Genomic DNA, 12706 nt, shown 5'->3' with positions numbered 1-12706 from the left:
TTTGACTAATTGAATAATTCATGGTGCCTTTTAGGCGGTATTCTCTTTGACGCAATCATAGAGAAAGGACACCATTTCAGCTCAATCGTATGGCTAAACATTTGCTTCCTTATACCCATGGGATTGTGTGACACAGCTACACTGGGCCACGCCCCGAACGCTGTTTTAACCATCATGAATTATTTCATCTTCAGTTTGCTATATGATGGGCATATTCACTCTTATAGTCTCCATGCAAATAGACACACTGTCATAAAAATTACGCAATAATCATATTTGGTCGAATGCGAATGAATCGTTATCTAACCGAGTCAACAGCTGAAGGCGTGTCAATAAAAGCTTGCTCCTTGGTCAACAGAATGTTAGGATAGTGGCCAAATGAGATTTAAAGATTGCACAGACTTTTCTGGTTTGTTTACATCGGCCCCGTGGTACATGTATGAGCACCCAGAAAAACACATGGCAGTGTGCATTTGTGGACCGCACAATATCAATATAGTTGGCCAACAGTATACAAATGTTGAAAAGTTGAAGTTTTTCATCTGCGTGATAAATGTTTTTGCTAAAAGGTACAACGGAGTTTGGAAAAGTCGTGTTTAGGAAGCAAATAATTATAAAATGAAGATCTAATAACTTAGCTGAAAATAACTGGAAAATTAGCAGCAAAACACAGCATAATATTTTAATATTAAAATTCATTTGCGCATTCAATTTGTTCAAGGCGCCAAAATTTACACCATCTTTTAGCGCTCCGAGTAATGCCTATTGTCCACGAGTATTTTTTTTACTTGAACAGAAATTTAATGACCAAATCTTCAAATATTGTGATCCAGTTTATTTAAGAAACTCAGTGATTCCCTTTTCTCACATAACCAGGTGAAATACGCGAACGCAATCATTTTTAAATTAAAATTTTATAAACAGGGCTTATTGAAATTTCATTCTTCCTAGTATTCCAATCCTATGACTTAAATTGATTTTGTAGTCACTACGTTAAACGTCTTCAATCCAAATTTAAAACAAGTGTTTCCATAGTGTTAGAATGAAGCATGTATTTGCAATGGATTCATACCACAGCGCTCAAATATGCTATGTTGAAAACATTCAAACAAAATAACGCAGTGCATGGGATTGTTGAGAATACACTGAATAAAAAATCGCACTAGAGGACTTATAAAAACTCTTAAACGACAGAAAGTTCCCCTGGGACGCCTATATCTACGTTTAAAGCTATTCTTCACTGATTTTTCGTGGCAAGTCTAATTTTCCTCGAGAAAAATAGCCATTTTCTCCTAATGTAGATCACTGCTCGACCAGTGCACCTGAATTCGATATTTTGTACCCAAAGTTCTCAATGAAACGTGAATTTTTAGACTGACAAACGGCAGCATTTAGGGAATATTTCTCTTCTATGATGGATTTCCATCGCTCATTAATACGTTTTCCCACGAGAGTAATTCAATGTCAACAAATCCATATCCTACAAACTTTTTTTCTGTTATCTCTCGCCATTAAAACCCTATATGCACTTGTGCTATCTTCTGTCTAGTTGGTATTTTTTACAGCTTATCCTGTTGCAATATCCTCAACATGACATATTCAGGCCATCTAATATTAATCAGTTACTGAACTCACTATAGTTTGCCCGAACTTATATTCATGCCACTTGACTATATCTTGGTGCCTATTTATCGCTTCCTGAGCTCTATCGAAATGGATGGATGTCAGGCCCGTCTGGTGCTGCATTGCATCAGTTGCGCCTGGCACATTCTTTTCAATTGCTACGGTTGTCTGGTTTATTGGATTGCGTATCATTTATAGCATTGGATCGATTCAATTTATGTTCGACACAATTGAATGCTGTAATTGCGTTAAAGTAATCCTACTATCTGAGTGTTCGTCAATCCAACATCTGTCAGAATATGCGGGTCCACTATTCATAGCGGTAAATGACACGAACTCCCAACTGAGTCTCAAATGATTAGAATGGAATGGTATAATATTCTCCAATTCTTTGCTTCACTCTCAGGGGTAGGGATTTTTCTATATGCCTTATCTTTTCCCTTGAAAATGTGACTCGGAGGCTTCATAAATACCAAGTAAACCGTATAACACAGGTTTGTCTTTATTTAATATTTTTTTTTTATTTTGTGACGCTTTGATTTATAATCGACTGTTTTACAAGTCTGACTTATTATTTTTATTATTATTATTATTATTGTTACATACAGTTGCTAGGTCATTTTAGACCAAACCCAACCAATACAAACCTAAACGCAATGAAAAGTTGTTTTATTGATATGCGTAAGCGCACTACATGCCATGCTTTCTACAGTAAGTAATATTATGCGTCTTAATCGCCTGCATTGTAAGAGCCGAATGTTATATACATGTAAATATTGTTTAGACTATTTAGAGATAAAATATCATTCGTTTGTGACAGGTGTTATTTGTTCTCTAAGTAAAGACTTATTCTATTTTACTATCTCTGCTGTATCTCTGCTATACTTGGACTCTTGTACTTCTGCTATTCTTGGAGATAAACATAAAAAAGTACATTTGATTTTAGATATTTTTCATAGTATAGTGCGTCTATGTATGCCTATGTTACAATGCATGCAGCACATTGGTATACATGTAATACAACAAATGTGCACGTGTTAAACTAATGCTGAAATCATTTTCATACTGCAGGCATTATTTACAATTAAGTTCTCACAATCAAATGCCCTTAATTAAGTACATATCTTATCACATTTTTCATAATACAGTAAAACTTATAATTAAATAATCTGAAATCAAATATAAAAAGTGTATATACAGACCGATTAAATATATACATGTACCGGTAATAAAGTGCAAAACGACTTACCCGTCTTTTTCATAAATCGACCGGTATATTGAAGTAGAAAGACCTTTGACATCATTGGTAAAACCCGAATAATACAGTTACAATTTAATAGTTCTGATATTATTTCGATGATATTTTAACATTTTAGAATAACTACCCCCTATGTACAGATATGTAACATACAGGTATTGAATTGCTTCGAAAGTCTCCGAATTTTCTTTCAGTTGTTATCAATTGAGTGGGGTGTGATCGTGGTTTCGATCCATACCGGAGTTTACTGGAATGGTAGTCCCAAGAATGGAAGGCCGAGGTCCTATATAATATGATTGGTACATGTACCGGTAAGGGTTAGTAGGCCTATATGGGACGACTGTCACCTGTACGTAGTCATGGGAAACGGACTGCGGTTCCTATCGGACTACCATTCCTGTCACACCTGGATATAGTAAGGACCACAATCAAAATGGAAACTCCGAAGCTGGGATCATCTAAGAGCAGTCTATTATGAACGATTAACTAAATAAAGGCTGACTGCCTAGGAAGAAGTTTTGATGACGGCTCGGAGCCCAAACGATGCAACTTAACGAGCAATGTCTTGTATTCGTAGTGAAAAGAAGTCTACACTTTTTACCTCATTACTTCCCTTTATTAGTAGGCATATTCCACAATAATCTTTCTCTTCTTACAGAATCCGAAGTGTGATTCCGTCCTGTCGTGCTACAGAATAAGCGTCGGTGAACCCCGCGTACTGGTGTTGGCTTCTACGCTCGTATCACAGCTTTGGTTGGTGTGACCCCCCTTATTGTGCTTTTCAATCTTTCTGTACAACCCAGGCACCATCTGAATCTTGTCGTCGAGATGTTTGTACCGTTTGAGATATAATAAGATGGATATTATGGCATCCAGCTCCGTGAATATGAAGGAAAACCCGGCAAAGTAGAACGACCAGCCGTATGTGTATATGAATTGGAAGTTTTCGGGGTTTTCGTCAGGTTGTGGCTGAGGTCTGTGGGCTACTTCGTCGTTGATGGCGGATATATAGATAATAACGGCACTTGCGAGACACAAACCTGTGAATGAAACGTAAAGCAAGTTTGCAGAAACTCTGTGGCATTATAGCAATATCTTTTAACGTCGTTGATTGCGTTTGTGAGTTGGGTGTCATTTTGGCATGTGACGTCAGACATGCTATACTCGCGTCCCTCTATGGATCTTTACATACACTTCAAACCGGTACCAGTTAACATATACTTCAATCTTTTTTACTTCAGCTTGCACAGTAGCAGGAATTTTAAAGAAAATGGTCAAATTCGACGTGACCTAGTATGGTCATGCGACATCTAAAATCAACCAAACAATAAAATAAGTTTGCTTGTCAATGGTACATTATTTCCCAATAGTACTGATACCCATCTCATAAATGCAGATGTTGAAGTATCTAGAAAATTTACTAATTGACAAGGAATAATCGTTTGGGCAAAACTCACATACGTTATATACAGGTTGTTTTATAAAAAGCTTTTGCCCCTTGAAAAGTAAAATTCGATATATCATGATTTAAAATATATGGAATTTTAAAATATGTAGAATGAAGTACAGTTCAAACAATATTGTTGAAAAGTTTTACTATGTGATTTAAAAAGAATTGTACAAGTCTCTTCAATAGCTAGTGCAGTAAACATATACTTTACTTTAAGTAAGCAAACGGAATCTTTATTCCAAAGCTATTGACAAAAGAATTATAGAATTCTACTAACAGTGTTGCATGAAGTATTATTCAAGGTGACATCTTGATTACGAAGTCGCTGAAGTGAATAATCAATTGTATGCTATTGACTTGCTATCAATCTGATGTCTCCTCGTACTGTTGCATGTCAATCTCAGAATAGAAGATCCGAGTATCAACTGGTCCAAGGCTCAAATATGGCGGACCCTACATGAAAGGAAGACTGCTTAATCCTGTAATGGTCTCTCCGCCTCTCACACGCCTCCCCACGCGTCGTCTCTGAATAGTAATTAAATCTCGGCTCCATTCGACCAGACGTGCATGAGAGGCGGAGAGCCAATTACAGGATTAAGCGGTCTTCCTTTCATGTAGGGTCCGCCATATTTGAGCCTTGGACCAGTTGATACTCGGGTCTTCAATTCTGAATAACCCCTGTGGTATCTTTGCTAGTAATGTCAATGGTATGACTTCAAGTGCTTACCAGCTAGTATGTGAAACACTGAGCCGATCAGGATTTTGAAATCACGTTTCACGATGCCTATGGCAGAAATCACTATCCCAATCAAAAGGAGGACCAATCCACTAGTGCATAGGGGGGCGGCGATGCCTGTGCCCTCTGAAAGACAATACAAGTATTTTGGTTCGAGTTAATGGCCATCATATCTGCGCTATTGTGTTGTATATGTAAGTAATCTCATTATGTTTCAGAGATATTGTACTCGTCTGGATGCTGCCTTAGTGCATGTCCTACTTGTGACGGCATGCCTGCCATTAAAATTCCCACAGGGCTATGCGTTATTGCTAACATGGAGCCAGACCGTATCAGTGTTTATGGTTAAACGCCTGTTAATGTATTACTAACAACATATACAGCGCATAAAGTACAATTAAAAACGAAGGATTTCTCCCGTGTCCCCCCTTTTAGCTCGCCTGTCAGACTTTCCAGTTTCAATCGCGAATTCTGGTTATTTGAAACATTGATAATTTAGATTGATAAGCCTTTTCGCAACCCTAGTTATCGATCTGCCCTTGACGTTAATTGCACATCGTGTACATACTGCGGGGTTGAAGCTCTCTAAGATACAATCCATTATTATGTTAAAATTTCCAGAGCATTATCTGGAAATTAACGCGTTTATACATGTACCTACATATGTACAGTGGTTCATGTGCATGATTCTAATATTAATATGATATAACATAATTGCTAAATGGATCAAAGTCGGTGTAATTTAGCTATTAAAATATAGTTTTCTTGGGAATTTATACTGTATACCCACATCATCAACATTTAATCTAACAATATTGAATCAAACAATCGTTAATATGAATGGCACTCTGTTGTACTTGCTTTATCATACCATATAGTGACTTCCGCGATCTGAAAACGAAGGCCATTGTTAAAATTTGAATGGTCAAATCTAAAACCTGAAATGTTGGGCTTCGATGCTTACAGCTGCATTAGGCAAGTAATGCATTTGTCAAAAAAAAGCTTCAATTCCAAATGGATGTATTATATCTAATAAATAGATATATCAGTACGCTTACACGGTCCACCAAGGAATGAAAGCAATACTGCTGAGCATGAGTGCACGCTCGTGGGTGATTATTTCTAATCCATCATACTTTCGCCGGAAATTTCGATTTGGTTGCGTGTCAGGCAGACATGTTGCTCGAAATTAATTTTTTTCAAATCATGATTATGCCACTTTATCAAATAATATCAAAACCATTGGATAACGACAGCATTCCTATATTATTTGGCCTGTACTCCTTAATTACGTATTTCTTTGAGTCTTTTAAGTCGTCAAAATTGAGCACACTGACCCTAACGGCCACCCCCCCCCCCCCCCTCGAAGAAACCCTCCTATAGTGGAGTCTTGAAGCCATTGGCAACATCTGTTGTATATTCAAAGAGAATCTCTTCGGAGAAATTGCAGCAACGTCGACACACTTTTAAGTTATTAATGGACCAAATTTGCCTAAAAGCAGGTTGATTAAGATGGAATGGAAAGGGCAATGGAATGCTCAGTGCCTGGATGAAAAGAGAGGTAGCGTTTAGGGACACTAAGTTTTAAAAATGATTTGCACACGCTTGTGGCGGGACAAACCACAAAAACTACCTTTCCTGACTTTTTTTGATTATTTTGTAGTGCTTATCAGACATTATTCTGTCAAGTTTGACACCTACATGCTCTGTCAGTATATATATACGCTTTCAGAACAAAATGTTCTAGTTTAGCTTAAGCCAACTGAACGAAGCACTGTACTAAGTTGCATTTTAAATCGAATGAAAATTAATTCTTTGGCAAGGGAAACGTATATTCTAACTAAAATTAAGTAAATCTTTATGATATGTGGTTTCTTTCGTACCCAAAATCCCTACAAATATAATATATGCTATTTAGAGAGATGCGGCTTTCAGATATGTCGTATTAAACGTCTTAGTGCAAAGCACTTCCTATTCGCATTTGCTCTTTAGTCCAGAGCGAGGACTGAAACATTTGCATTTTCATCAGAAGTTGACAAAACAAACGTTCAAGCAAGCTTCCTGGTCAATCAATAGCGCACTGAAATATAAGAGCGTGCATTCCTTATTTGAAATAGTCAGTTAACAAGTTGAAAACATTTTACTGGTTACATAAACATGGAAACACGACCTTAAAGAGCATAAAGTTTGGTTTATATCTGAATTTTTTAGTTTGTTTTCTGAAACACTGCTCCGTTCTCTTCCCTGTGTGTCATTATATAATTTTTATCCGTATTTGAATGCCCCATGGGATTCACGTTGATGGGTGTCCGTCGAAATGTGTGTGCACGTCTGTGTCTAGGCAAACACTAATAGTCCCTTGACCTAAATTTGCATTTTTGATAAAAAAAAATGATTATCCATGCAATTCAAATGGCCGCTTGAAATAGTTCGAAGCTTAGAAACCACTGCCACGTGAAACGTAAATGTGTGGATGCATTATGCATTGCATGCGCAATGTCTGCCTACGAAGACTCAGGAGATTTAACTGCTAAAGTAGGCTTACGCACAAAAAAGTCTATATTTGTCGCCAACAGTACACGAGGGCAGGGACCAAGGCTAAATAAAACCACAAAGTGAAACTCTGACTCACCATAAAGTACCCATTATTACGAAAGTATGATATTCAGCAAGCAACTAGCAGCTGCGGCCATGTTGTCTTTTCCCCTGGGTTTTGACACATGAAATTCTGCCCTTGGAGTAGACAGAGAGTTCTTCAAGCCCAGAGAGCATATATTGTTCGTAGTGCATTGGATGCACCTTTTATTCTGTTGCTTTTGTAGCCTGACGAATGTTGAATGAATTGTAAATTGTAAAATTGTGATTCGAGCTTAGGGTTTGTCAAGATATTTCACTCAAAATTTAAAAAAAATTAGGAATTACCCCTTGCCTGGGGAAATGACAAAGAATACTGGAAAATTGTCTTTTTTTTCTTCAAACTGTTTATTGTGAGAAAATCTGCAAAGGCTGTCGGAACGGCTCACGAAATGTGATCGTTGTACAGTTAGTAATGATATATTCATTGAAATAATTCTTTTTCTTCATTATAGAACGGTAATGATTATTAAATCAATACAACATGAATAAATAGCTTAAATACGGTGCAGTATCTTGACGGGTTTTCAACCGTCTATTTTATGATTTACACTGCATCTGATATGCGTGTCCCTAGCAGTACTTGTAGCTCTATCTCTGTTGGGTCCATCTGGTTATTAACATTCACACTTACTGGCAAGAGCGAGGGTTATTTCTGACGGCAGTTTTTTCCTCTCGGGCCCCAGAAGTTGTGGCGGATCCTTACTTAAGTAGTCGATGCTGGCACATTCTGAGGGTCTATCCGGGTCTGTAAAGAAATGGTCGAAAATTTTAGCGTTGTTTTGAATAGGAACACCGTAGGAGAGCCCTACTAATTGCATTAAACGGCGCACATTGCTGCTAAGTAAGAATTAATGAGCACATATTGGCAGATGTTTCAGGAAAGATCAATTCTGCCGATAGATAACTTGGTTAAAAAAAGCACCATGGACGTTCAAATACGTAACATATGTCGCAAACAGAACATAGCACTTTTTTCTGACCTCTTGAGATACCCGCTGAAAAACAAAAACAAAACAGTTTGGCAGGTGCTATTGCTTTGCTCTTTATCTCTGCATTAAGCAATTAACACCACAACGAAAAAAAAAAGTATACTTAAAAGTGTTTAATTTGTTCCGAGCAAAAATTGAAATAATAGCTGTCCTAACCACGCCGGTAAATTTAATTATTTTGCAATATACTGTAGGCCATAACTGAACATCGAACTCTTTGTTTTCAGTGTGGTTCTAACCTGACTGATACATGTATATTAGGCTTTTTCAATGTACAATGCTAAGGCTACACATTTTCCCGTTACTTTTACCATGAGATCGCGTTTTCAATCGTGTATAATTTAAATACATTATATCGTTGTTACACTGGGTAAGTAAACCGTAAATGGAGCATATCATGCCACAGCAGAGAGATATACGTACAATGGTTTTCCGCTTTCTATCATAATCCCACTAGATAATTGGGGGAGGGGGCACAATCTGATATCTTCAGAAGCACCAAAATGCAAAAAATTGTACTACTTTCACTAAAACCTACGGCTGAAGGGGAGCTGGTACATGTAGGTCAATTTTTTGTCACCCTTTTTACCACAGTTGAATTCCAATAGAATGCACAGTCGGGTTTCACTCGACGGGCTTATGTCAAATCAAGTCGAAACATTTGACGTCTATAAACGGAATTTGTTGACTTTCACTTGGCCTTTAGGGGATGTATGTTTCATAGCTACTCAAGACACTGCACATAGCTGAATATAAGGTTCCTGTTGTGAGATGCCCCTGTTGTCGCAAATTTATCTTGAAAGCACGTGTTAGGAAAGCCGAAACGGTAGATTCTCTGCGAAGTATATACGCATTCTTAAATTCGAAAGGCCGCCTTTATAAATCCTGTAATGAAAATTTAAACAGCAGTGCACTCTTTATTAGAAAATAATGTGAAATCGTTCAACAGATAAATATTTTATCGAACATCGGCGATCACGACTGCCCATCATCTGACCCATTTAAATATAATGTCACTTTTATGGTATTGCCTCACAGAAATATGGCCATTCCATGTACATATTTGTGGTAGTCGAAGCGGGCTTGGTGATAACACGTGCATTACTGTCACAATCAATGATAGCCATAACATTGGCTGTGTTTTAATATACTCAGCAACTAAAAGCTAAATTAAAAACGTGGGAATCGATAGAAAAATTTAAAATTTTAAATTTTAAATTTATTTGCTCTTGTAAGTAGATATACCAAGGGACGAATACTAACACACCCGTACAGGATCGTCACTCTGGTTTCATCTACTGTATTTTTACGGCCAGGGTTCACTTTACAGTGTAAATTAGGTATGAATGAATTCCAGTCGCTGGGAATAAATCGGTTACAGCTCAATGTAGTGCTTCTTCTATCCCTTCAGTCTACACCCATAATTGACAGCGACATTAGAAGGGCAATGTTTTCGATTCCAAACAATCATGAGAAACAGTTTCAATCGTCGTCGCCAAGTCCTTTCCTCCAAAGGCGATTTATCGATGGAAATTGCCGGGATTGACCCTGGGGATCTATCGCACTTATGCGATTTACTGGCATCTACTAGATATAGACTGCATTTTACGTTGCTGTTATCTTATCAATTCTTTAAAGTACATGTACTTTTTTGACTCAGAAATAGACGTCGTTGTAAATGTATTTTCAGCACATCATCTTTGGCATTTCTTCATAATGCTTGTCTAAAGTGCACGTCGTATTGTGTTGAAATAGTTATTTACCTAGACACGGTCGATTCAAATTCTCTGGGAATCTAAGTTTAGCACGAATTAATTTTACTGAATTTTACTGACCAAATGGGAGGGTTTTATTGACAATTACATTGAAGCGACACCGTATCTTTTGGGTCTTAAGGCATTGTTTGATTGGAAGTACTTTTAAAACTTATATTTATGTGGCTTTTATTTCACACCAAAGGCGTTCGGTGAGCTGAGAGAAATATTCTTTTTTTTTTCAACCACGTTACTCACAAGGGCAGATAGCAGAAGTTAATGGACATTCCAACCTCCGTCGCTTCTTTTCTGAATGGTAACCTACCCTTAAAATTTGTCAACATGCATGCTACTGACTCATTTAAATAAGACGGATATCTTAATATTGTTTTTTCCATTTTTCTGCAATTAATTATTATCCAACAAATTTAATGAGATTCTTAACTACAAGCAAACCCATTTCTTTTTTTTTACCAGACGAAATTCGGTGAAAAGAGCGATATTTTCGATGATGCATAATTAATCGAGTAACTACGGAAATAGCATTTTCTGTCACGTTTAGGGCAGTTTAAGTGTTGTGCATTTATCCAAAGGGGTGTTTTTGAATAGCATAGTCTAGGAATATTAAGCAGTTTTCTGTTTGAACCATAACATCTTTCCCCATTTGCAAAAGGAGTTACATATTTTGAACAGGAATCTGACCACCGGCAGTTCATGAAATGTCATACGAAAATATCTGAAAATTCTTAGCAAGTCCCCTTAAGCTACGTTTTTTGCTCAAATCATCTGAATACAGCAAGATGCGTATGATTAAGTGACAGCTTTCATTTTATCAGATACTGATAAAATGCAATGGAAGAGGGGGTCAAGTTTTCAATACACTGATAAAAAATGTGCCTATTTTGTAATAAATGTATTTTATCCCCTATTAGCCAATAACATTACGCTTGAAGCAAAATGATGACGCCTGCGTCTTATCGCTGTATACATATCTTTAATTTTTTCAGTCATTAAACTAGCATAAAGGTAGGGTTTGGGATAAATATACATCATAAAAAACAAAACCGCATACTTTGAAACTAGGATCATCTAGGCAATTCATTAGCTGCACTGTAGGTGTGATCCCATCCGGGGGAAGTTTAAAGACTCAACCATTGATGCACTTTGTGTAATTAATATGTCAGGGTCTATCTCTACACAGTCATTAGCAGCAACAGAGGCGAAAGGGTCATGGCAAGGTTTTTATTGTATTATATCATAACATTAGCAATAACAACACCTAAAATTGTAACAGGGTTAATGGATCCTTATTGAAGTTAAGGTTTTGATTAAAACCTTGGAAATAAATTGTGTCAACATTGCATGTTGATCCGTAACATCAAACATGTAGTGCCCGCTAGATCAAGTTAACGCAGACTCTATTAATCCAACTATGAGAGTACTAACTCTTTTCCCACTGCATTTATAACAATTACATCTCTTCATTACCTTGTTTGGAATATAAACACACTCTCCACAGACCAAGATGGGCATACGTGACATTCCCCTCTTCCCTTGTGGTGTTCTTCTTCTCCTTGGCCGCCGACGATGAAAGTTGTTCCGGTCTCTCTGTCGTGTAGAGCCAGTATGTGGTGGTAAGAGCCAGGAAAAGTCCAGTGGTGGCTACGGTCCCGAAGACCAGTGCCAGTAACGTCATAGCTCTCTCGTTGCACTTCATGGTTAACGGGGAGGGATACTGGTGCAATCCGTCAACGACTGCGAGTAAATGAACTGCAACGGCTTTCAGTGAGCACGGCGCCCCGACTGAATCAATAGAAAAGCTTACGGAGGTCCCAGAGAGATATTAAAATAGATTTATCTGCCTCTGCTGTGAATTGAAAGCGAATCTATCAAGATTGGATAGATGTGGCAAAACGCGATGGATTCTGAGCGAGCTTGTTTATGTAACAAAAGGTGCTGTAATGTTCCGTGATTATGCGTCGTATCTTCAGTCTGGATATTCACAACGGTTCGGTTTTGAACGTCCGTCTGCTGGCTGCCGTAGTGCACAACATCAAGGCATCACATTGAAGGTAATTTGAGAGCGGTGGACGCAAAAAGAACCCTCTCTCAAGTGTAATGGTTAATGCAACCAAAGAAGGATAATACAATAAAGGGTGATCATCAGGTGTTTGCAGCCAGTTTTTAATTTGTTTAAAAGGTTACTTTTTAGTAGCTTAGCCTATTGCTCGCCTTTTTTTGTTTAAGTGGATGGAAAGG

General features: G+C 37.6%; 1 protein-coding gene across 1 annotated transcript; it reads right to left on the bottom strand.

Moving 5' to 3' along the window:
- Positions 1-2141: 2141 nt before the first annotated feature.
- Positions 2142-12259, bottom strand: LOC106156391 (voltage-dependent calcium channel gamma-5 subunit-like). Its single transcript, XM_024075557.2, has 4 exons — positions 11936-12259; positions 8336-8449; positions 5059-5193; positions 2142-3921 (listed from the first exon to the last, which is right to left on the bottom strand). The coding sequence occupies exons 1-4, from the start codon at positions 12162-12164 to the stop codon at positions 3569-3571; spliced, it is 831 nt and encodes a 276-aa protein (XP_023931325.2). The 5' UTR covers positions 12165-12259; the 3' UTR covers positions 2142-3568.
- Positions 12260-12706: the final 447 nt, after the last annotated feature.

Source organism: Lingula anatina, chromosome 2, assembly GCF_051362555.1.
Source record: "Lingula anatina isolate TDL-2025a chromosome 2, LinAna3.0, whole genome shotgun sequence".
Taxonomy (NCBI): Eukaryota; Metazoa; Brachiopoda; class Lingulata; order Lingulida; family Lingulidae; genus Lingula; species Lingula anatina.
Note: the sequence above shows the minus strand (reverse complement) of the source record. Positions and strands in the feature narration are given on the sequence as shown.